The sequence below is a fragment of the Caretta caretta genome, chromosome 1, assembly GCF_965140235.1.
Source record: "Caretta caretta isolate rCarCar2 chromosome 1, rCarCar1.hap1, whole genome shotgun sequence".
Taxonomy (NCBI): Eukaryota; Metazoa; Chordata; order Testudines; family Cheloniidae; genus Caretta; species Caretta caretta.
Window position 1 is genome coordinate 292,307,820 of NC_134206.1, and position 25,658 is coordinate 292,333,477.

The following is a 25,658-nucleotide window of genomic DNA, read 5'->3' on the forward strand; positions in this document are numbered from 1 at the left end:
TATAAAAAAAATCTTCCTGATAAGAATATCCCTCTCAGGCTGTAGCATCGTCTCTCAAGACGACTGATGGACACCCAATCACTACAGTCATTTAAAATGGGACTGAAGATATAACAAAAATGAACTATAAGGAATAATCCTGCATTGGCAGATGTATTATTTTTCAACAATCTAGTCACATTTACTACTATAGTGCTGAAGGGCCTACCAAGCATGGGGACGCATTATGGTAGGCATTAAACAGAGTAGCAAATATTCCCTGCCCTGAAGAGCTTACAATCTAAACAGAAAGACAGACAGGGTGGAGGAAGGGGTATAACACAGAGTCAACAATGTGCTGGGAGAGAACATCATGTTAGTGACACTTTTTAAGTTGGGTTTAGCTAAATGGAAAGAAAAAGGGAAGGGAAGAGGGGGAGGGGGAGGAGGTAAGAGGGGCAGGTACAGAGTGAAATCGAGGGGGGAGGGTTTGAGCTAACAGCCAATCAGCATAAAACAGAGAAAGTCCAGTCAAAACTGTTGAAAGTTCTCTCAATGTCCAGAGGTTCTGGATTGGACTGCTTCTGCTCCTACCAGTTGTAGTCTCTAGCTGGCTCCTCTCCGCACTCTTCCTCCTCCTTCTCCCACATGGTGGTGGGGTTCCAGTGGAAGATGACACACCACCTGGGTCCTACTGCCGTGTGTGTGCACGCGCGCGCGTGCGTGCGACTCTCCTGCAGTTCTGAATGTATGTGTGCACACACGTGCACATAATAGGTCTTTTCCATCTCTAGTTTGCGATTTGATGAAAATTGCCATTATCATTTGAACCAGTTTAATGACCTATGCAAAGCGGTCACAGTCCACTTCCTTGTGACCCAGCTTTCACATAAGAACTGCCATCAGAGTTTGCATTCATTTTTGTCTACGAGCTGAAAGGGTAAGGTGAGAAGGTGACTAAGTTAGCTTTCCTGCCCCAAGAATGGTCTTTCCAGAACAGGGGTAAGACACATTGGAATAGATTGTTGCCCACAGTAAGCAGTAAAGAAAAGGCCTAACGTAAGTTATGACTAGTAACTGACGAAGTGAGAGAAGCTGGCTATGAGGCTTGTTTCCATCAGAACAAAAAGAATCCTAATACTTGAGTATGGTTATGCAAATTGGTGGAAGAGGTGCTAGATTGTTCCTTGAAACCTGAGCAGTAAGGGTAGATTATTAGAAACTAATCTAGATTAAACAGAAACTGAGTTAGCATTAATTTCTACTCATAGGAGCACAGGGGTCAGAGGTGGGCCACTGACATTCTGTTAATACAGCAACATGCCATTGATCCACTTGCACATGGCATAGTGTGGTTGTCCCCTATCACTGTGACCAGTCTTGTCCAACATGCAGATGCCACACTGCCAGCAGAGAGTCAATGCTAAGAGCATGTATAAGCGTCAGCAGAGGATTTCTTACTGTAGAGTCTTATCGCTGCTAGCCAACCTTTTCCAGTGCTGACATCCATTGCCATTGGAGCTGCACTGATTGGCAAGGGAACCAGTATTCATAGAAACTGAAATTAATTTAAGCAAAACGAAGCAGAAAGATGAACTGAGAAGCCATTCCATCTGACCACAGAACCATTTCCGAGCTATCAGTCTGATGTTATTAGCAACGGATACTTTACTTCATAAAAAGTGACCAATAAAAAGATAATGGTAGGAAATTAAATGAACCTTAACTTGATTTAGAACTTTACTACGAAATGCTGAAATATTGTGGAGAAAACACTTGGAAAGAACACCAGAAGAAACCATTGTACAGGATCCAAATTGCATTGGTTTCAATGAGGTATGTGAACACATTAAGAGGGAAGTTAGATCTTTCACTCTTAATCATTAAGGTGACAAAAGCCAATCACCATATTTAAGATAATTAACTATGGTAATTTATTTTATATAAATATATATTTTACACACACACACACACACTTATTATATTATATATATATACACACACACACACATATGCACACGCACACAGTTAAGACCCACCACTTTCATGATTACTGGTTGCCTGTTCACATGTACTGAAGTGACCCAGATTCCATTCCCTCCAAATGTCCACTGAAACACAAGATATGAAATGGAAAAGGGATGGTCTCATGGTTAAGATGCAGGACAGGGAGTCACATGTCCTGAGCCTATTCCTGACTCTGCCAAATAGATCTCCTTTGTGACTCTGGCCAACCCACTTACCTTCTTTGTACCAGAGTTTTCCTATCTGTAAGAAGGCAAAATTCATTACACGTTTTTAAAGCATCTTAAAACCCTCAAGATGGAAGACTTTCATTTGGTAATATTTAAATTTACATTCAAATGATATTCTGAGTCTCCTGAACAGCTGCTTTGAACAGAAATAAGGATTTATTTTTAAATGGAAGTCACAGAACAATAGTACAGATATATCACACAATCTAAAAGGTGTAAGAAAGGGCAAAGTATAAAGCCTATCGAAGTGACCAACTATCAAAATGATAGTTTCTACTCTTGCTAGTTTTTTGTTTTGTTTGGGTTTTTTTTTTTTTTTTTGCAGATACGAGAAGGTCCTGGATTGTATTCTGAAAGCCATGACAAATTCTTCCTGATGCCTTCTAGTTGAGAGGGAATCAATTTTTCCGTTCATGGGAAATCCACAATTTCAAAATGTTTCCATTCCAGAATGGAACAAAGCCCCACAGATTTCAAGTTTCCAGCAAAATGAGAGTCAGAATTTATGTTTTTTTAAGATCAATCAAAACATTGTTTTGATTTTTCCTTTCTAAATTTTATATCTAGAGTTTGTCTGAGGAATTTCAAAGAAAACTGGAAAAGGGTTATACTAACATCATTATCTGGGGATTGGTCCTGCTTTGAGCAGGGGGTTGGACTAGATGACCTCCTAAGGTCCCTTCCAATCCTGATATTCTATGATTCTATGATTATATCCAATTTAAAATGTTTTCAAAACAAAAATTTTGTTATGAGTTTTGGTTTTGAAACTATTTTATATTATAAAATATATTGTAAAATACAATTTAAAAAAAGTTGAAATAAACAAACATACATTTCAAAAATTTTCTTTAGAGAATTTCGGTGTTTGATTATCATTCCAATTCAGAATAAAGCCAAATTTAAAATCCTTTGTGAAATGAAACCTCCTCCCGCTGCATAGCTCTAATATAATACATAAATACAAAATTAAGTAGGAATGGAATGCTTTGATTTTCATTTCAAAACAAAATGTTTTGACCACACAACACTTTTTTCAATTTTTCTTTCAAAACAAAGTTTAATTCAAGCAGACATATTTCCACAAAATGTTTTGCTTTTGATGAACTGGCATTTTCCAACAGAGAAACGTTCTACTGGCAAGTTTCTAACCAGCTCCACATCCAATCCTTAATTAACATTAGGCACACACCTTCAAACATTCACAATCTTACAATAGAAGTGCTTGGATCAGGTAGTTAGTAAGCATGTTTACTATCCACACCAAGTGAATTTTACTTTGTGGAGGGCCAGTAAGGATATGTCTATACTGCAATTAAACACTCACGGCTGGTCTCTGTCAACCCACTTGGGCCTGGGCTACAGGGCTGTTTAATTGCAATATAGATGTTCGGGCCCCGACTAGAGCCTGGGCTCCGGGACCCTCCCCGCTTGCTGGGTCCCAGGGCTTGGGATGGAGCCTGAGCCAGAACCTCTATATCACAATTAAACAGCTCCATAGCCCAAGCCCCGTGAGCCCAAGTCTGCTGATCCAGGCCAGCCACAGGTCTGTTTGTTGTTTAGACATACCCTCATAGGACTTAAGGGTGCCTAGGCCTATTTTAAAGGCTTATAGGGAATTTAAGTGCTGCACAGGTATTGTGTCAGTCCTCTGCACAGGGCTCAATTTTACATCCCTACTTGTAAAGGGAATTTTTTTTTTAAACCAGACAAAGTCAGATGTTCAAAATCTCAGTAACTGATCAGTCATCATACAAAAAATACCAGTACAGACCCCAAGGGATGTGTCCTACTATTTGTCTAACTCTCTGGGTTCCTCAGTAAATCCATCAAATTGGTCTTACTTTAAATTAGTACATTAAGAACAGTGCCAGGAACCAGTTGGTCTCTGAATAAAAACAACAGTCAGGCTGAAGTAGACAATCAAGTGAATGAGTACATTTGAGCTTGAGAGTGCTACACAATTCTGAGATAGGCAGGTATATTCATTCTCAGATGCTCCAGAGGGATAATAATACAGTTGATACAGGCAGAGTACATGTCAGCTGCTGAGCTAAATAGAACTTTCTCCTATTTCCTTTTAAAACATGTAATATTGTGTTAAACTGAATATTTGAAGGTCAGTGTTATGTTGTACCTTTATGTATTTTGCTCTAATACTACACAGTTCTAGCTATCTCTGAGTGTATATCATTTTAGAAGGCCTTTTTGCTCCCCAAACACCCAAAAAGCAGACAAGACTAGAGTTCTGAAATTTTACAACCAGATGACATCTCATAAGAGTATATATATGAATTGTAGACTGAATGGTATATAAAGTAAGTATAAATGAACACAAGTGGCCCCCTCTAAGTCTCTTCCTCCATTTTGATTAAATTAATATAAGGAAGGTGCAAATCACGTTGACAGACCATATTCAGAGTAGTTATTAATGATTTGAAGGACACAAGAATTAAAAATGACCTTGACAAACAGGAGAATTGGTCTGTAACCCACAAGATGAAATTCTATAAAGACAAGTACAAAGTATTACACTTAGAAAGAAAATAAATAAAACAAATCAAATGCACAACTACAAAAATGGGAAATAACTGGCTAGGTGGTAGGACTGGTAAAACAGATCTGAGGGTTACAGTGGATCACGAATTGAATGAGAGTCAGCAATATAATGTAGTTGCAAAAAAAGCCTAATATTCTGGGCTGTAAGACAAGCACGGTAATTTCCCCCTAAACTGAGCACTGGTGAGGCCTCAGCTAGAGAACTGTGTCTAATTGCGGAAGCCACACCTTAAGATAGATGTGGATACATAGGAGAGGGTCTGGAGGAAAGCAACAAAAAGGATAAAAAGTTTAGAAAACCTGACCTATGAGGAAAGCTTTAAAAAAACCTGGGGGTGTCAGTCTTGAAAAAAAGACAACTCAGCAGGGACCTGATAGTCATCAAATATGTTAAGGGCTGTTATAAAGAGGATGGTAATGAACTGTTCTCCACATCCACTAAAGCTAGGACAAGAAGTAATCATCTTAATCCACAGCAAGGGAAATGTAGGTTTGATATTAGGAAAGACTTCTAACTATAAGACTAGTTAAGTACTGAAATAACTTACAAAGGGAGGTTGTAGAACTCTTATCTTTGGAAGTTTTTAAGAGCAGGTTAGACAGACACCTGTCAGAGATGGTCTAGGTATACTAGGTCCTGCCTCAGTGCAGGGAACCGTACTAAATGAATTCTCAAGGTCCCTTCCATGATTCCAAGTAATTTCATTCAATTATCCAACAATCAAGAGATCTGTAAGGCACACGCCCCAGACTACCTTACCAATTTTAAGCTTATCCTTAAGAGCAACTGTTAAAAATGGATTTGAAATAAACTAAATCCTGTTAGCCCTCATAAAGGCGTCTTAAATTAGAAATTGACACAGCTAATCAGTTTAATAAAAGTATCTATTCCTAACAGCAAACTTTAAGTACACAGTACAACCAGCATTGCTCACTGTACTCAAAGGTCTCACACCTCCAATGAATCACTGAATTTTAGGTTTACATGCAAGTGGCCTTTCTCCAACTATTCCCTACAAATTAAGGCTCCAACCTTGCAATCAGATCCAATCAGGCCAAGCCTTGCACCTAGCATGGAACATCCCCAAAGTCAATGGGGCTGAGCATGGGTACAAGGGTCCACCCACATGGATCTAACTGTAAGATCAGGTCCAAAGACTCTGTAGCCTTGCACTTGTTGGAGTTTAAGATTCTTATTTTAAAATTATTTTCTTTTTTCCACAAATTTGATAGTTTTATTCCTGGTGACAAAAGCAGTCTTTAAGAACAACACTAAAATCAGTAGCAGATCAAGTTTCTCATGGTTAGATGAGGGACCAGGTGAAACTGGAGTGGTATGTTCGCATGCTCCACCCATGAATGAAATGTACCCTTTGTATTTCTGTTAGTTTGTAATTCTATCTACTCTGCCCTCTGCTTTCTTTGGTTCTTGTAGTAACTGCCTATAAGTGAGTCTACTCACACAACTAGAAAGTATTGCAAGTAATAGTTTCTAGCTTATGTGAGCTGAAAGTTAATTGGCACAATATCTAATAGAACTGACTCAGTCAAGGAATTAACAGCACAGCAAGATATGTAAAGTGGGACACGAAAAATCCCCATTTCATATGTGGCGGCACCACCACCTACAGAATCACACCTTACTAGCGATGTATAATAGAAGCCCATTTTCTCCAATAACATATTCAGATAAGTCTTGCAACTGGGCTTACTTAAATGCATATGTTTTGAGTTGTCAAATTCTGGAAGTTATGGCTTTTGGGACTGCAGCATTTAGGGACCAGAATGATCCCTGGGTCACACCAAATTGTACTCAGCATAGGACCTTGGTGGGAGGAAAGGACAAAAGATACCAGCTTTGTGCATGCTATATTCTAGGGACTGCTCTAATCCCCAGATCTCTAGGGCAGCTTTAATTTATGTTGATAGTAACAGTTCCCTAGGGGACATTACACTAACCAGATATCACTGGAGGAAGAGGTGCTTGGGTCATGGCCCTTTTTCCCAGCATGCCTTGACACGCCTATGCTGGACAAGTGGCACAGAGCTGGCTTTGTTGATTTTGCACTACCTGAAGGTTACTTTGCTGTCTAACTAGGGTACCTTCATAGTCCCTTTGGGTTTCCCCAGTGAAAAGAGAGAGCATATTGGGGGTCAGGATCTGACCCTAGTTTGTTTGTTTGTAATTTGTGTTTATATTTGCTTATCTGGCCTTGGAGATCTGCTGTGGCATTACACAAATATTCAGTTGTCATTAAGAAAGTGATGCCAGAATGGGAAAAAAGTCTTCCTGTAATCTGGAATTAAATTGTTATAAAGGTCTTTGAAAAAGAGGCTGTGACTACAACCACAGGTCCTAGTGGATCTTTCTAAACAGCTTTGCTAAGGGCGTCATCACTTCAGCAGTGTCAAGACAACCATTGTACACATTCAGAGACACCACAGGGAACAATGTGAACAAATCAAAATTCCTTATACATTAGGTTTATAAATGCATTGTGAAGTAGTGGCAATTATAAAGGGGGACTGTAAGACCTGAGGAGACAGTTTATAACCAGATGCCTTCACTACCCAAGTCTTTGTTTTTAGTGAAATTAGCTAATAATGAGGGGGGAGGTGGGGAGAGCAGACAGAGGAGGATACAAGACGACTCCTCCCCTCAAAGCACAGTATCTTTTTAATTCTGTTAAACACAGTGACGGTTTTCTTCTTTCATCACAGTTGGTTGCCATGAAAATGCTGGATTTGTGATGATATAATCGTGATCTCATTGAAGGATCAAGTAAAAAGAGAAGATGGACTATGCAACTATTGATATTCTGTTGGATTTCATAAACAATTGTGGGGTGTTTGGTACTCTCTCTCCATTTTCCAAAGCCTTGTTTGGATCCACAGGCCCAATCCTGAATATGTGGGGGGATCTCTGCACCCACATAGTGGGGTTCCATGTGAAGGCAGGCTCTGACTAGCATATCACATAGCAGGATCAGGGCCCTAGTTAGTATTTGCTTACATATTGTCTTTATAATACAGTCAGTGTTAAAGGCTTATGTAGCATTTTGAGTTAAGACAAGTCTGTAAAGCTATCCATTGGAATATATATCCACTGGAATAGTGTAAGCATTTCATTGAACAGCACAAGTTTTCACCCTCTGTGTCAGTCTGGAAAGGAATTAACATGTACCAAGGAACATGCACAACCCCATGTCATTAAAACAGCAATTTCTTGTCCTCAGTTCCACAAAACGTATTTTTACAAAAAAAGAGACTGGTTTCCTTTCTTTTTGAATATTGAAGGTCTAAGGAATATTAGCAGCGAAACCAAGACTCCAGTTGCACTGCTCTCAGCACAGTACTTGGATGTAAAAATGTAGCTAATGTTGAAGCTGAAACACTTTATAATATTGAAGAGATCAATTTATTAATCAAGCAGTTACAGCTCAACACACAAAGCAATCCTTGGGAAATACAGCCATGTGCATTATGAAGAGGGCAAGGCTTGCTATTGTCTTTCTTCAGTTTCACTGCCAAGCTTTTTAAAAGGTTACTAAACCCCGATTAATGAAAGGTGCATAATCTCAGACCGTTCATAACCACTCCAGCTGTAAATCAGTCCATCCCCCCCTCGCCCTTCTCCAAACTGATTCCTGACAAATTGTAAAGGGCTGCATGAGCGGCGTCTGTCTTCCCCTATCTTAAATGACACTACTAAGGGAAATTGAGTTCAGCAATTACTCCGTTGTTTGAAGTGCAAATCCGGGCGTCTGAAAATCGGTCCTCACCCCCAGTGTAGTGTGGCTCCAGAATGACTCTGATCAGCATGTACAGTACAGCTCATTCAACCGAAACTCATCTCGTTACCCTCCCCCTCCCAGCACTCGTTGTGATCGCTCTGGATTTTGTGATGAGCCTCAGAGGGAGCCCAAGTTAGGATCAGTGTCAGGCAGCAAAAAAGAGAGGGGGGAATATTTCTCCCCCCACCCCCATTCCCACCGACATCCACTTACCTTTCACTTGACTTTCATACTCCGCTATAATCTCTTTGTCCTTTTTGAATCTGCTCGGTGTGGACATTATCCAGGCGGCGTTTCTCCTACGAGCTCTGAAGTTGGGTCAAACGGTCATAAAGCAGAGCCCCGCGGGCGGCGAGGGGAGCGGCGCCCACACGCGCTAGACCGGCAGCTGCAGGGCTGGGCGACTAGACTAACCCTGGCGCGGGCACCATCTCCTCCAGCCACGGCAGAGAGAGCCCAGCCCAGCCCCGGGGCCAAGGCGGGTGTGAGAAGGACCCGCTCCCTCTGCACAGGGCTAGCGCCGAGTCCCGCTGCTGCCCCGCACCGCTGTCATGTCTCCGCGCGCCGGTGGGGTGGGGTGGGGCGGACAAAGGGTAGGGGCGGCCGGGTCAACGCCCCGCGCCGGGCTCCTCACCAGCCACGGGTTACTCCAGCTGCTGCCGCCGCCGGCTGGGAGAGCAGCGAGCCCGAGGCGACAGCACCGAGCGCCTCAACTCCGGGCCCAACGCCGAGAGGGGTCGCTGGGGATAAAGTTCTCGCCTCCGCCGTGTCTCTGCCGCCCCGCCCCGCGGCGGCCGCTCCCCCCTGCTGCTGGCCTGGGGCACGAACCCGGACTGCGTCTCCGCCGCCAGCCCGCAGCCGCCGCTGCCAGCGACCCGCCCACCCCGCCGGCAGTGGGCAGGGAGCGAAGCTCGCACGCTTCCCCCACCCCGGGCGAGCCAGCGCCGGGCTCTCGGCGCAGAGCGAAGCCTCTGGCGGCCAACCGCAGTCGCCACGCCTTCCCGGGCCCCCCAATGGAGGGGAAGGGGGAGGCCCCAGCAAGCTAGGCTGCCCGGCTGCCTCCCGTGGAGCAGTCCAGCCCCAGAGGCTGCTGAGCCAGACTCGGCTTTGGCAGGGTGGGACCAGCTGCTGCAGCCGGTGGCCTCTCCTGAGAGCATATGGTGAGCGGGTGTTAGCTGGGGAAAGGGGTGTGAGGCGGAGATAAGGTGATCGAAAGCCCTTGATCCTGGCGTGGAAAGTTAAATCCACACGCTGCAGCCGCCGCGACGGAGCCATAGGGAGAGGAGGGGGGAAGGTGGGCAGGCTGGGAAGAGACCGTTTAGTTTGGGGATCACGTTTACAGTCAGAGCAAAGCATTGTTTCTTCTTGCTCGTTTTCAATAGAGGTCACGCCCTCTACCCCCCACTCCTAGTACCGCAGACGTCGGGCAGCACGAGATGCTGGAGGGCTAGGAGGGGCCCAAGAGCTGAATGAAAACGGTTTAATTTCCTTTATCATTAACAACATTTTCTATAGCCTCAGTCTCATGAGGCTGCTGCCTTTCTGATACGGCTTATTCACAACAAGAACCACATCACTCCACTAGATCTAGGGGTAAGACTAGAGATGGGAAAGCACTTGCATTCGCCAACTCAAATCATAACATACGAATGAACATAAATTGTCATTTGGCAGGTTAGAAGAATACACAACTTTTTTTTTTGTAATGAATGGGGTGGGAACCACAGGTGCTGACTTGTTTTTGCCTGTAGGCACTCCTCTCTAACCCCTTCCTCAGCGAGTGGCAGGCAGGGTCTCTGGGGAAAGAGGCCAAGGGCGGCAGGGCCATGGTCTGGGTGCCTGGACCCACAAAAGATTAATCTGGCCCTGCTGAGCACCCCCTATTTTTTTCAGTGGATGCTTGAGCCCTGGAGCACCTACAGAGTCAGCTGCTCTGGTGGGAACATCACTACAGCAAATTAAGGACCTAGCTTCCACCAAGTGAAAGAGGGGAAAAACAGAAGTCTTTTTAGTAACTTCAGAAGAAATTATATATCAATGCCCCAAAGATTTAAAGGGTAGGAAGAATGTCTGTCAACAGAGAAGATGGCTAGAGGAGCAAGGAATTCAGAGTACGCCAGTGGCCCACAAATAAAAAACACCCAGAGTTCAAACTGAAGTATGTGGTCTGTTGACATCACTGGTGTTCATGGACTCTGAAGATACCTCATCTCCCCTCCTCTACCACTGTTGGGAATAGTTCTGATCCTAATTGCTGACATTTTGGGGGGACTGGAACCTGGTTCACCCTCTATAATCCTACAAGGGGGCTACGCTCTGTAGGGCTGGTACAATTTTAGATTATTGGTACAAACTCTGGAGGCAGAATTTTCTTGGAACCTGGACTCTAGGTCTTCAGGTTACATGAAGAAGAGCTCTGTGTAAGTTCGAAAGGTTGTCTCACTCACCAACAGAAGTTGGTCCAATAAAAGATATTACCTTATCCATCTTGTCTCTCTGTCTTCTCTGTGTCATTCATTATTTTCAAAACCTTTGTCATATCCCCTTTTGTTCCCCTACTAGTGAGTTATCTTACCCAGACTTCATGCATATTGTCAGTCCTGATGGAGCCTAGCTAAAACATCCCTTTCAGAGCAGTGAAGGCTATTTTCAAAGTCGTTTCTGAAGCTAATTTAGTTCTGAGTTTGACCTACAAATTATATCCCTTCGACAAGAGACACAAAAGCAGTTGGTTGCTACCTAGCCCTAGAGTATAGGGTGCCTAACAGATGGGGGATTAGCTGGAAATATAGCATAGTTACGCAAGTGCTATCTTTTCTTCAAGAAGTCCATCCTTTCTGTTTGTCAGCCATGCCTCATGCCTGCCAAAAGCCTTTTTATCCTTGATCACACCTGATTGCACTCAAGTTCTCAAATAACAAATACTAATAGCGAAGTAAAAACAACAATAAAGAGTTTGAGGGCACATATAGTTGCCAACAAGATGGACTATATTGTCATAAGTATCTAGGAATTATTTGGGGAACAGAGAGGGTGGCGAACCATAATACAAAAAATAGCCTGAAGATATTGCGATGGCATAGTCATGTAAGCTGCCTATGTACCAGTCTCATTCCCAAGTAATCAGGCAGACTCAGCTCCACACAGAAGAACATTTGCCCCATGTAATAGGACTACCAGCCACCTCAGAGGGTTATAGTCACAATTTGTTAATTTGTTTTTCTCCCTACTTTTAGAGCCTAACAAGAACATTACTATCTTAGCCAGAGGAAAACAACATCAATAGGACGGCTCCTTTTACCAAAGGTCCAAATAATAATAAAAAAATCCCTAATCCCCACACTAAACCACAGCTAAAAGAGGGAATCTTCCTTTGATCCATTCCAAGTGTCTACAACCACAGGATTGCTTTCTACAGCCAAGAGCCCCGCTGGAAAAACCCCACCAAAAGCACCAGTTCTTACTGTGTTTACAGTCTCCGGCTGAAATATATCTCATTGTTCAGGGGAGAAAATTAACTCCCTTCCCCTAGGCCCACCTATCCGCTCAACCTGTCTCTACTTCTGGAAGCCTCTGCTTCCTTTGCATGCCTTCTTACAAGGCACAGCTGTCAGTTTCATTGCTCAGTAGTTTGCAACAGGTTCAAACTCTTCATATCTCCAGGTCTAACAGCTCAAGCAATCTTTAAGGGCTAGCTTCCTCCTTTCTGCCCCATGAAGGGGTTGAACTCTTTCCTACCTATTTGGTCACTGATAAAATGGATGAAGACTCCTTTAAGCCCCTTCTTGGTTCACAGAGGGGCAAGGTATACCCGCCCTATCACATCTGGATAAACAGACTACCAATGGAAAGTGCATAACAACCGCCATGAAAAAACGAGGAATCTAAGCTCTTTCACTGGGAAAAGTCAAGAATGAAACTGTAAATGCAAGGTCTGCCTGAGAAATGGTTTGGAACCTAGGCGTTACAGAAGTTACGTCACCTAGCTGCTGCTCACAGTTAGCCCTTGGATAGAAGTGGGACTGCATAGAGAGTGTGCATACGTGTATTTTGGAGGGAGCTGACCATCATGGATTAATCTGCACTATAAAAATTTTGTACTGATTTTCCAGCAATGATGTACCTGGTCAGACCTGGTCTGGTACCAGTTTATCAGCGTATCAGACCTGGTGTTGGGGGGGGGGAGAAAGGGGGGGAAGCTGAGCCCTGCCTACACTACGATTTACACGGCTAACACCGTGGAAAATGGGTACAACGTTTTCTAGCGTAGACAAGACAAAGCCCATGGACATATCTGTTAAAACAGAAGCAGATACATGTGTTTCCCTTAAAGAGCAATTGTCTGTGAAGATACAAATTTCACAGTCTGCCTCCAGAGATCTCTCTCCCATGTGTCAAGATGATTGCTGGTTAATTTAGTATGCTTAGCTCACTTACTAGTGTGTCAGCAGTGGGAGCCACCTTCCATATATGGGCATAGAGAGATGTATGTATGCATGTTCGACGGCAGGCCGGGGAGCCTGCCAAAGTCAGGAGTCAGAGCTCTTTGTGAGCAGCAGAGATAAATTTTGGTTCCTGAATTATGCTGGAACTCCAGGGCAACCAGCCTGAGCTGGCCGAAAACCCTGATTTTTCTCTTCAAGGATTGGAAAAGGATTTTGTGTTATTACATGGGTGTAATCTTCTTTTAAGGTGTTTCAGGGAGTCAATGAGCTCAAGTCTGGACTAAATTCTACACTGATTTACACTGCATGCAATCCCACTGCAAAGACTTCAATCATAAGATGCAAGTCCCCACAGAATTTAGACTTTTATATTAGCATGCGCTCTATAATACCAGATATGAATATGGGAGAGGAGCCTTAGAGGGAGTAGAAGGTTGTTACGGAAAAGCTGTTTTTAAAGAAACAGGGCTTGGAAGGTAGCCTTCTAAATTAATACTACCTTTAGAAAAGTCTCCATGTTTTTTAAACCTGTCTTTGGGCATTCTCCTATTCCCACAGAAGTTTGTGTAAAGCTCCCTTTGATTTAAATGGAAACTGGATCAGGCTCAGTTTTCCTTGAACGTGGCATTTTCTTATTTCAATCATTAACAATAAAGAGGCTTTCTCACTGCCCCCCGTACAGCTCCCCCATACATTAATTTGATAATGGTTAGGTGTTAGGCAGAAGGCTGCCAAACATTGTATTTGATAAACTTAATATGCTTGTTCCAATATTAGTGTTTGAGTATATATATATAATTCTCTAAGGAACAGGCACTGGTTTGGCTCATGGCTAGAAATACAGTAGACTTTATTCTGCTTTCACTTACATGGTGTAAAACTAGTGTAACTCCATACATTTCAACAGATCTACACCTGATTTACACTCATGTAACTGAGAGCAGAAAAAAGCCATCTGTACAATGCACTGTAGCAAATTTTGCCTTTGCAACTGAGACAGAGACATTTTTTGATTGATTAACTTTTAGGTAAAACTGCTGGTTTCTTCTGGTTGCACTTTGATGAATTGGCTCGTGGAAGGTTTTTATTTTACTTGTTTGATTATCTACCTTTAAACAGAGGCATGCATGAAATTTAAATTATGTGTCATATTATAAATGTTTAGAACTTGTTTATTTTTTACTGCTGTGACAGAGGAATGGAAGGCAAAAGGAAGAATGATCTTTATATTAAGGCACAGTACTGGGAGTTCTGGATACTGGGTTCTAGTTCTGTCTCTGCCACAGGTTGGTTTTGGTGGGATCTGGATTTCACCTTGAACTAAGACCAGATTCTGTTCTAAGTGACATAGATGTAAAGCTGGAATAACTATTGACCTCAGTGTCAAAATCTGGCTCTTAATGTCTCTCTGTCCCAGTTTGGTCAAATGGGAATAGTAGAATTTGGCTTTCCAACACTGGTGCTGTGACTCTAAATTAATATTTGCAAAGCATGTTTACATCTTTGAAGAGGGATGTTATGGAAAAGTATTACTGTGTATTTTAGCAAAGCACACTATTGGATTAGTAATACAAATAAAGTAGGGTACTGCAGTAGTAGAAAACTGGTACACTACTTGTAAACTGTGCTCTTGATTTCCACCTAAACATATAGGATTAACTAATCTACTCCAACAGAGAACTGGGGATTTTTAATTACTGGAATAAACACACACATCTGTATGGTAAAGCAAAGATGTGTTTAAACAAACAGCAGTTCCTACAATACCTCATGAATATAAATACAAAAAGGGAAAAACAGCAAGGCACGCTGGCTTTTGTCTGCTTGAAAACTTCATTATTGTATTTCATTTGCATGTCCTGATGAACGGTTACAGTATTTGCTTGCCTGTGCTACTAACAAAAATAGACCCTATAGCTGATTGCACTTCGTGGAATATCCCTGCAATATTCTCTGTGTAATACAAAATGTAACACATCAACCTCCTTAAGTAACAAAACCAGACACTAATTTTCTTCAGACTAAAAAAGGAGACAGAAATAATTATGCTTTAAAATCATCTTAGTATTGGACATAGTCTCTAAATGAAAGAACAAAGCTTGAATTGAAACAATGAAACATTTGAGGGGTATTGCAAAAATGATGATAGCTAGATACAGTGTTAAATTGAGAGAGCTTGTTTAATGTTTGTCACAGATAAGATGAGCATTTGTAGAGAGTAAAATTGTATTTACTTGCAAGTGAGATTATTTCAGTAAAGTCTGTTTAAGATTTAACGCTAGCAAGATTTCCTGTCCTCCCAATGAGTGGGACAGATGTTGCACAGTATGTATATATGTACTGCAGGCACTAGGGATGAAATCCTGACCCCTTTGAAGTCAATGGGAGTTTTGCCATTGACTTCAGTGGGGCTAGAATTTCATACCAGAAGAAACAAGAGAAAACAGACTCCAAAGCATACAATTAGTCTTTTATAAAAATGGCGCAAGCAACAAAATTAGGATCTGGACCCCACACATTCCTGGTGCTTTGATCAGATTTTTTGTTTCAAGCACATCTCAGGTCCTGAGTGTCACAAAATTCAATGTTCAAATATGGGAACCTTAACAAGAAGTCCATATCCTGGATTTGGATGCTCATATCAGTACATAGGTGTGTACATACTTGTTTTACGTGGCAAAGTGTGGATATGAACATCCCATTTGTTAGCCAACACATGTTCTATGCACACACCACATTAATAGGTATAGTGTAATACTATTCTACTAATGTTGTGATTAGACTCTTAATAATTAACTAATAAATAATATAGAGTGGAAGTAGGGATTGATGTGAAGTTAAAACTAGGCTCTGAAATGAGGAACAGGCAAGAACTCTGTGCTCTAGGGCAACCATACGATATGGGGCTGCTGCAGGAATTAGTGGGTGAAATTCTTTTGTCTATTTTATATAGGAGATCTTACTAGAAGAGCATAACTGTCCCTTCTAGCCTTTAAATCTATGAGCCTATGAAACTGCAACTGCCACACGTTTAGAAGAGGAAAATATATAACAAAATGCTGAATTAATTAAATGTAGGTAAAGTGGGGGCATTCATACCTAACTGGAGCATTGTGTTGGTAGATACGTAAATAGTCTGAAAATTAGTCTTGGTTTATTAAAAGTATGGCTATTAATTTTAATATTCTGCTTACTACATAAAACATGGTCACAGGGCTGTCCCTTGAAGGAAATCAGATGACCAGCCTAGTTGTGACAGACTCCTCTGAAGGGAATGAGCTAACCCAGGTCCACTGCCTCAGTGGCTGAAAAGCAGTTAATTAAGTAAGGAACACCTGGGCTTTAAAAAAAAAAGGCTTAGGAAAGCTCAGTTGGCAAAAGCTCCCTAGGCAAGGAAGTATGTGAGAGACCCTGAACAAGAAGGGGAAAGACTGTAAAAGTTACCCAGGCAGGGAGGTGTGAGCTGCAGAGCTCTCCAGACAGTAGAGAAACCTGAGGCCTTACAGCAGAAGGAGCTGCTGCTGGAATCCAGAGATTTTTGTTTTGGGACTTCTAAGTTTTATTTGGGCTCTGAGGGTAAGAGCCTTGAAACCCTTGAGTAAATGCTCCTTTCAGAAGGCTTTATTAAAAGGAAATATACTGTTGTAAAGTAGAATGGTTGACTTCTCCTTGACAAGCGACCTTATCCTTACCTCATTAAGGAGGGGAAATGGAGGCAGGCCACAGCAGAGCCAGGAGGCAACATGCATCTTCTACACACACATGTATTCTGTATCCTGAGCTTCTCTGTTTCCTGTTTGTGATCCTGCTGGAAAGCATTCCTACTAGCATACCAGTTTTAAGGAGGATTTGGAAAAAGTGTTATTCAACAGGCTCCATTTTCTCATATTTTCTCCCAGCTCATGTGCCTACAAAAAGTGTAATAAATGTTAATGGAGAGAACAAAAAGCAAGTGTGCAGTCTGATGCTTTATAGTGATAAGTGCCACTTGTGCAGCCCAGCCCTGTGATTATACAATAGGATTTCTAATCTGTATAAACAGAATTAACATTCATGGAGGCTTCTGAAGTTTGAATACACTGAAAAGGAGAAGTCTATGTAGGTTCTAGAAGTGTATTCCCAGACATTAGTTTCAAGGATGAATATTCAGATTTAGAGAGAGAAGTGACTTAGGCTAAAACTTCTAATCTGTATTGCTTTTGAGTTGTGTGTTATTTGTTTGTTTTGTTTTGTTTTTTAACTTGCTTGCAAACCTTCCCAGGATGCCCTTTTTTCCCTTGGGGAGCCTCTCTCTACAACAAACCTGCTTCTAGAAAAAAAATCTATCCTTCCCCAGCCGGGGTATTATTTTGAGCTTCATTCCTCTCCTTGTCCAGGGAAGGATTAGCCTGTTGAGTCTCAGATGCCTTTTGAGTCTCACTTAAGAGTGGACTCTGGCAAGGTAGTGGAATCTTCAAACCCCTCCTCTGAGGACAAGCTGCTGCCTTCAGCTGACACAGGACTGAGGACATTTCCCTGCCTGCTATTCACAGGGAAAGCAGGTGAGGCAGAGCTATACTCTTTCTGGCTGCAAGTTATGACACTAACCTGCTTAGACATGGCTAAAACATCATTATGTATTAAAATATCAGCATGAAGCAGATTTCTAATGCTGACAACAGGGGCGCTGGAACCTCAGTAGAAGTGGGGGAGGGCATAAGCCGAAGGCTGCGCTTTGGTACCCTGGCACCCTGACCAGGACAGATAGAGGATCCAAGGTTCCCTACAGTGGCACAGGCTTCCTGGGCAGCTCTTAGCACTGATCAGCTCCCCTGCTGCGAAGCACAGCCCCTGCCTGTGCCACTGCGGCCTGCCTGAGGCTTGCAGTTTCGGAGGGCAGCATGGCCCTCTGACCTCCCAAACTACACCATGTTAAAAAGGCAGGCATAGCCTTCCTACTTTTAAAAGTGTGGCGGGCCATGGCCTCCCCACGAGCCTCCCCCAGTTCTGGCACCCCTGCCTACAAAAATATCTCCTTGAAAATCTTCATGCTTGAGGTGGTCCTTAGTCAGAGGTAGTTAGAGAATTCAGCCAAAGCTAATATATTTAAACTTTTACCAGGGAGTTTGTCATCCTCCCTTATCAAACTTTCCCTAACCAAAGTGACTTGGGATGCTGTGACCCTCCAGCCCTTACAAGGTATGCCATTTACCTTAGCATACTTAATTCTTCACTATCTTCCCAAGACTCAGTCCTAATATAATTCACTGGTGTTTCCACCTCCTCTACTGATGCTTGTGAGGCAAAGGAAGCAGCACTCACTGTGGCAGTGTGAGTTGTTGGGTTACGTTAAGTTTAGGGCAAATTTGGCTTTACATGGCTAGGAGCTCCATAGTTATGGCCAACTACCTGCCTTCCCTTAGGGTGGGTTTTTTTTTTTAAATCTGGCCTCCCTTGCGTTTTTTTAATTAAAGTTGGGGTTAGGTTTATTTATTTCTAAACCCCTCCTCCCTCTTAACCTAACTAATATGGGGATTTCCCTTCCCCTGGGATTTGCACTCCCCAGGACCCCTTGGCTGCCTTTACTTCATTTGTAACTAGCCATAACAATTGCTCCTGGGCCATCAGATCAAACAGTTTTTCATAATTACCATCAGCCCCTGCCCCCATTATTCACTTTCTCATAAAACTATGCATTTTATGCACATATTAAACATAGGTGATATTGTCAAACATTTTGAGATTTCTATACAGTACTTCAGTTGATAGGTCTCAGGGGTGATATTAAAGCTTTTCAATACACTTTCTTTAAATTTGATGTACATCTTAACATCACCCTCCTCCATATCATTAAAAACTTCTCTGGTTTTCCAGTTAATCTGAAGGATAGGCATCTTCTTATCCTCTGGGATATTGTGCATCCCCCACATAGTCTCTCAAAGGCAGATGGGTACTTTTATACAATCAAATTCTTTATAAATTGAGCAGACATTTTCTGTCTCCCTTATGTGTGTGTGTGTGTTCTCCCTGGGTGGGGAAGCTCCTTTTACTGCTCCAGTACTATGAGCAACAATGTGTGAGCTTCCATCTGTCTCTGGTGTACACCCCTTCCTCAGCTTCTAGTTGTTCCATGTGCCTTTAGTGGGCTTTCTCCTCAGTTTCCTTGGCTTGTTTGGTCTTCTTGATCCGCAGTTCTGCCATCAGTCTCTGATGCTCACGTTCTTCCTGGGCTGCCCAGTACTGCAGTCTGCCCAGTTCCATTGCACTGGTCTCACTCTGTGGCACTGGAGCAGGAGGCTGCTCGGATGCCTGGTCAAAACTTACAAGCAAAGCTCTCAGCTTCTGAGCTGGAGTCTTCTTTTTATGGGATACTCCCCTCTCCTTGGATAACTGTTCTGGGTCTTTTGTCTTAAGAGCATCATATGACTGTGGTTCACTCATTGTGTCTATTTCTTTAACATTTAAAAGTCCCAACATAAAGTTTAAATTTAACAGTGTTGGGTTTTGATCTATAAATCCAGTTGACCTGTGGCATGTGAATCCTGCCAACTAGGCCAGTGTCAGGCTGTCTAGAGCGGTTCACGAGAGTGAATACCAGCTTCAGGGCAGACTGTGAAGAAGTAGGGCACAAACCCCAAACAGGCTGTAAGTTTTATACTTAGATTTTACAACCAAGTATCAAATGTGAACTCCTCATGTGCTATAACAGCCTTAACATGGAGTCACAGACAGACCTCTTGGGTACTCCAGGAGATCTTGCCTCCCAGGCAAGCTTGCTGTGTGATAAATGGTCCTTTCCCCCAAAAATCATAATATTCAGTCCCAAAGGACCAGCCACTTATCCCAGGTCAATTGCACCTGAAGCACATGGCATTGGCAACTGTCGGAAAACAGGATAGTGGGCTAGATGGACCTTTGGTCTGACCCAGTATGGCCATTAATGCTATATCAAAGACAACACATGAAGCCAGTCCTGTTATAAATTAACTAAATATTTATTAACTAGAAAAAAAGATGTTATTTACAAGGTTAAAGCAGGTAAACACAGACACACATGAGTTACAGTTTTAGGTTTCAAAAGGTAATAGCAGCTGCTGTAATATGCAAGCTCTGTAAGTCCTCTAGGGCTAACCCAGGTCAAACAGCTGGGGATCCCTTGCTTATACTTAGAAATCTTCATGCTTCAGAGCTGAAGTAGCATAGAGATAATTTCTTCTTGACAAGGATTTTTATTTTCTTTCCCCAGAGTTCAGGCTGATGTGACAAGTGCTTATGCAGGTCTCTTCTTCATGAGTGTGGGGTGGGCAATCAACAAAGTATTTTCTCCACTGATATTCCACAATGGCTTGTCTGATGTCTGAACATTCTTTTCTTGGGCAGGAGATGACACCTCTTCTGGTAAATTAGTATTTCACACTTGATAATGATTCTTTCCTGTTTGATGACTTACACAATTACAGAGCAAGCACTTAAATATTACCTTTATAACATGGGATACAGATATTGCAAGTGAGATTAATGCATGTAGCAACTCACAAAGTCATAAAGTCTAAACACACTATTATAAATCTAATACCTATTTTAACAATACTAACACACAGGTGAGCCAGACTAGTTTACAGCTGTGCATTTGTCAGTGTTCAGTGGAGCCTAGGGGCCTTGGCATGAGGTGGCACCTGGTCTGCCAGTGTTACAGATGCTTACAGTGAGGACTGACTGACTCAGGAGATTGCTAATGGGACACACAGCCTTCTAATAGTAGGAATTTGTGTGGAGTTCCAACTGAAAATAACTGAAAGTAGTTTCCCTCTGATGTATTGAATGATCTACTGCACGTGATATGAACTGATGGTTTTAGTGTAGTAGAGAGTGGTTCTCATCACAGAAAGTATCCTCCTCTGAAAAGGCCAAGGATGTAATTGGCTTGAGATGAAGATACTACTGCTGTAGGTAGGAGAGGATTTCAGCCCCCACGGTTGTCAAGCTGGTACTTCACATAACCATTAAGTTTGTTTTAAAATAAAAGATGAATATTGTAATTTGGTTTATGGGGCTTTTTGTCTGAAGAAATTAATGGAATTTAGCATAATTGGTACATTGATATTTAGTTTTCCAGTTGTAACATGTAGTTTAATGTTTCCTTGGTTAACTTTGTTCACGTTAAGTGGCACTAATAGGACTAATTACATAATAAAGAGCATAAGATATTCACACCACTTTCCATGTATTTAAGTATATTATTCCTTTTTCATACAGCACTTCTATTCACTTCCCCATTAGTAATTACTGAGAGGAATGGTTTCTGAATAATTCCTCCCCATGCAACAACAGACTGAGGCAACCTTGCCATTTGAAAAGAATTGAAATGTACAAGTAATTGTGCTGGCCCACGCCTCTTCGATTCATGCTGTGTGCCTTTGGAACTTCAGAATTGTAATTTGTATTTTGATACTATAAAGATCAGTAGACGAGCAAGCACTTAAATGTTCATGACTTGTTTTGGCTCTTTATCTCGCCTTATTCTAGAACAGCTCGATTGTAGATAGAGGCATGGGTGTCTTCCTGGTTTAGCTTTTCATCCCAGGCCTAATGGGAGAACAGTGAGTTTTTGAGCTCTTCCAAATGAGCCTAATGGGCCATGTTAGCAGTAATTCAAATCTCTGATGAGCAGGTAATTACAGCTCTAATAATAGCCATTGGTTTTATATTTTCCATTTGCTTTGTTTGTTTGCTTCCTTGGTTCTCAACTAAAAATGAAAAACTTCTGCTGCTTTGCAGTCCTCCCAACATTGTGATGCTAATGGTTCTAGGAGGTGAACATTAAAAGTTAAATCAAATTCTAAAGGAGAAAAAACCCTTAAAGCTTAAAGCAACACCAACCCATTAAAAATGATATATTTTAAAAGAAACATTAATATCCATGTAGATAATTAAAGGCTCCATCATGCTACCATTACCAGACTCCATTTCAAGTGCTTGCATGAATAAAGGTTGCAGGAATGTGCCCAGGTCGGGGATCAAACTCTATGGGCTGATGTTTTCCCACGTGAGGTCCTCAGAAGAGATTCAGATTCCATAGAATATCAGCTTTCCATCTCCTGTAACTGTGAAGAAAACCTTCTGAATGTGAACCAGTGTAGCACTGTTGTTGCCTACCACAGTAGCTGGAGGATTGTGAAATATCCTAATTTATCCCAATTGGGTATTAATTCTGAAGCCCAATGATGGTACTTTCAATGTCAACATAGTTCATTTTAGCAGGAATATCTGCTTACTGTGCTTATTCATTATTGTGGCATGCAGTGTAGGAGAGCGGGAGTGCAGGCAGCCTTAGCCTATCAGTCTAAAAAAATGCACTGCTATAAACGATGGACGCAGCTGTGCCATCTTTTCTCTGAGTCAGTATCTGGACTCACCCTTTGACTGAGCCCTGGCCTACAGATGTCTGGGCTTACCTCTTAGGCAGGGGGAGTGGAGAAGAAGAAGCTGTTTCTTCATTACCTTGTCTTCCAGCCAGTAGGGGATGCTAAGCAGCAAATAGGAGGAAGGCACAAGAAAATAACTCTCTTCCATGCTCCTGCATTCAGTGCACCACAATGGTGAGCTGGGAGGGAGGAACAAAAGTACTTCATAAAAATGGCTCATCACTAAAAATGTAATGTGTCCCTCCTCTCCACAGAGCGTTTTACATTCTGCCTTAGATTAAAAGAATGAAAATCTAATTTTCTTTTCATCTTTTATGATGATTACATTTCTCTCAGGTTTGGCTTTTTTTTCTTACAGGCATGCACTAGCCTGATATTTGCAACCCAAACACTGTAGTATTATAGGGAGTAGTTAATTTCCAACAAAACAATGTTTTCATTAGACTCACACACACAGACACCCCCCGCCCATTTCCGTTGATGTTAAGCCTTAATGTTATCCAGTCTAAATTCAGGGCCGTAGCTGAACTGACAGTATCTGTGTAACAATAGCCATAGTTTTCAAAAGAGTACAAGATCTAGTATCTGAAATATTTTCTGTGAGACCACAATACAACTGCCAAGTGATTGTATGTTCATATTCTCCCACATACATTTTAGGTGTCACAGCTCCCCCATGTGGAAAGATAATGGAAGTGGGCTCATGTCAGAAGAGTGCTCCCACAAATCTCAAAAAATGAAAAGAATTGGAAACTTTTTCTTCAAGCAGCTGATTTCCCCACTCCCCTGAAATGAGAATATTTGACTAAAAGCCTTGTATGTAAACTAGGCAAGTTAGTCTTGAAGGCCCAATTTTCCATGCAGAATATTAGGCTGAAAAGGTTGTTTATCTAGCAGAGGTGTATGTATTGTATGTTTAGTCCATGCAGTCTCAGATACATAGGGATGGGGGGAGGGATAGCTCAGTGGTTTGAGCATTGGCCTGCTAAACCCAGGGTTGGAGCTCAATCCTTGAGGGGGCCATTTAGGGATTTGGGGCAAAAATTGGGGATTTTTGAGCAGGGGGTTGGACTAGATGACCTCCTGAGGTCCCTTCCAATCCTGATTCTATGATTATTAGGGTCTGCTGTACTGACATCCCACCAGCCTAACTATCTTTTAGTAAAGGGACCAATGATTACAGTGAATAAAAATCAAACAGTTCTTTTCTTTGTGTGTGTGTATTATTTTGCATTTGTTTTCATAACACAAAGCAACATTATTTAGAACCCCTGCAATAGCTAATTCCTGCTTTTGTTTACCAACTTAAGGTTAGAAGTTAGGTTAAGGGAAGGCTAATTCATTATTATCCATATAATTAATACACACAAAATGTAAATTTATTCAGGAACATTTTCCCCAAAGATATCTTGGGAACAGAAAGCAGGAATCAATTATTACAGGGATTCTTAAGTTTTTAAAATTTCTGAACACTCTAAAAATACCCACTGTTTCCTCCTGTGACTTTCCCATCACAGAATCCTTTGAAGGCTCTGAAGTCAAATGCTTCTTGTCCTGTGCTTGGTGGACATGGAGAACAATTGTCCACTGTCCTCTTTACAATAACCTTTACCATATTTGAAGACTGTTATCATGTCTCCCTGCCCCCCAGCCTTTGCTTCTCTACACTAACCAATTCTTTCAATGTTTTCCTCAGATGTCACATTTTCCAAACCTCTTATTTTTGTTGCTCTCCTCTAGACTCCCTCCAATTTTTTCACCTCTTTCTTGAAGTCTGGTGCCCAAAATTGGATAAAGATCCTTTTTTGTAATACTGATGCCTAGCCTGTAGAGCTATACAGTAGCTGTTGGTCATCATTAGTGTTCTGCGTTTTTAATTTTTATTTCTAAAAAAAAAAATTCTGGGAATTTCTCAGTTTATTTTCCAAACATTAAAACCAGGATGAAATTGGGTTTACAAATTAAAAAAATAAAATTGGGGAAAATCAGAGAAAAAAGAAAAACTAATAAAACTTTCATAATATACACATTCTACTACAGTATAATTGAAACTTTTTTTATGTACAAAGATATTTTTTGTCTCAGAGCTAGTAGTTTTTTGCAGAAATCCTGGTTTGCATATGCTCGCATAATTTTCTTCAGCGTATCCTCACTCGTGTTGAACATACCGTGCTGCTGTCTTGGAGGTAGTCAAACTTTGAAAACGAGTGCTCTGCATCAATAAGTTCAGGGGGTATGCTCAAAGCTCAGTATGCCACTCTGCTGAAGTTGGGAAGTGTGTCTTGATGACTTTTACAAAAAGCCAGCACATCTAGTTTCACACTGTCAGGGTTAGGCATGTTCATGTAAGTAGCAAATTCCCCTTTCAGATTTGAAATTTCATCTTTAGTGGCAAATAGTTGAAACACTCTGGCATAATGGTCATAGTCTGCTGCCAAATTCACCTTGAGGAAGGGGTGCAACATTCCAAAAAGAATCTTCAGCACCACACACTTTGGAGTTCAGATTTTATGGGCTACGGTTGTCTTCCATTTCTTACTGAGCATTGTGTTGAAGGTTTTGAATGCTTTTTTTGTTTTCTCATATTCTGGGGTCAGAAGGATTTCCAGAAACAGCTGGGTTGTCTCGCCATATGTTTCTTCTGCAGCTTTTATGCTCAATTAAGATGAGATTTTGGTTGTCAGGATCCAGTAAATGTCTGTATTGGCAAATGTTGGAGAAAACTCCAGTGTGTCACATAGTGAGTGATTCCAAGTTTTCAACAATGAACATTACCTCGGTGCGCAGAATCTGGCAGTCATTTTGGTTATATGCCAGCCTCTTCAGAGTTTCTGCTTTATAACCAACAAACTCAGGATGGTCTAGGAGACACATTTAGCACAGTCCATGCATTATTTACATCAGTGGCTCTCAACCTTTCCAGACTACTGTACCCCTTTGACTTGTGTACCCCAAGTTTCACCTCACTTAAAAACTGCTTGCTTACAAAATCAGACATAAAAATACGAAGGTGTCACAGCACAGTATTATTGAACAATTGCTTACTTTCTCATTTTGTCTGTATGACATTTTAGTTTGTACTGACATCGCTAGTGCTTTTTATGTAACCTTTTGTAAACCTGGGCAAATATCTAGATGAGTTGATTTAGCCCCTGGAAGACCTCTGTGTACCTCCAGGGGTATGTGTAACCCTAGTCGAGAACCACTGATTTACATGACAGG

The 25,658-nt window shown here is 41.7% G+C and overlaps 1 protein-coding gene and 1 long non-coding RNA gene across 3 annotated transcripts in view; one reads left to right on the forward strand and one right to left on the reverse strand.

The window, feature by feature from the left end:
- Nucleotides 1-9,558, reverse strand: part of SRGAP1 (SLIT-ROBO Rho GTPase activating protein 1) — a 233,063-nt gene extending 223,505 nt beyond the window's left edge. For both annotated transcript variants that reach the window (XM_048835915.2, XM_048835914.2), the window contains exon 1: nucleotides 8,801-9,558. In XM_048835915.2, the coding sequence (XP_048691872.2) occupies nucleotides 8,801-8,867 (67 nt within the window). In that variant the 5' untranslated portion in view covers nucleotides 8,868-9,558. The remainder of the gene's footprint in view (nucleotides 1-8,800) is intronic.
- On the forward strand, nucleotides 9,548-11,069 carry LOC142070604 (uncharacterized). The gene is made up of 2 exons (XR_012666477.1): nucleotides 9,548-9,747; nucleotides 10,481-11,069. It is a non-coding gene; the product is annotated as an uncharacterized LOC142070604 (long non-coding RNA).
- The last annotated feature ends 14,589 nt before the right edge of the window (nucleotides 11,070-25,658 follow it).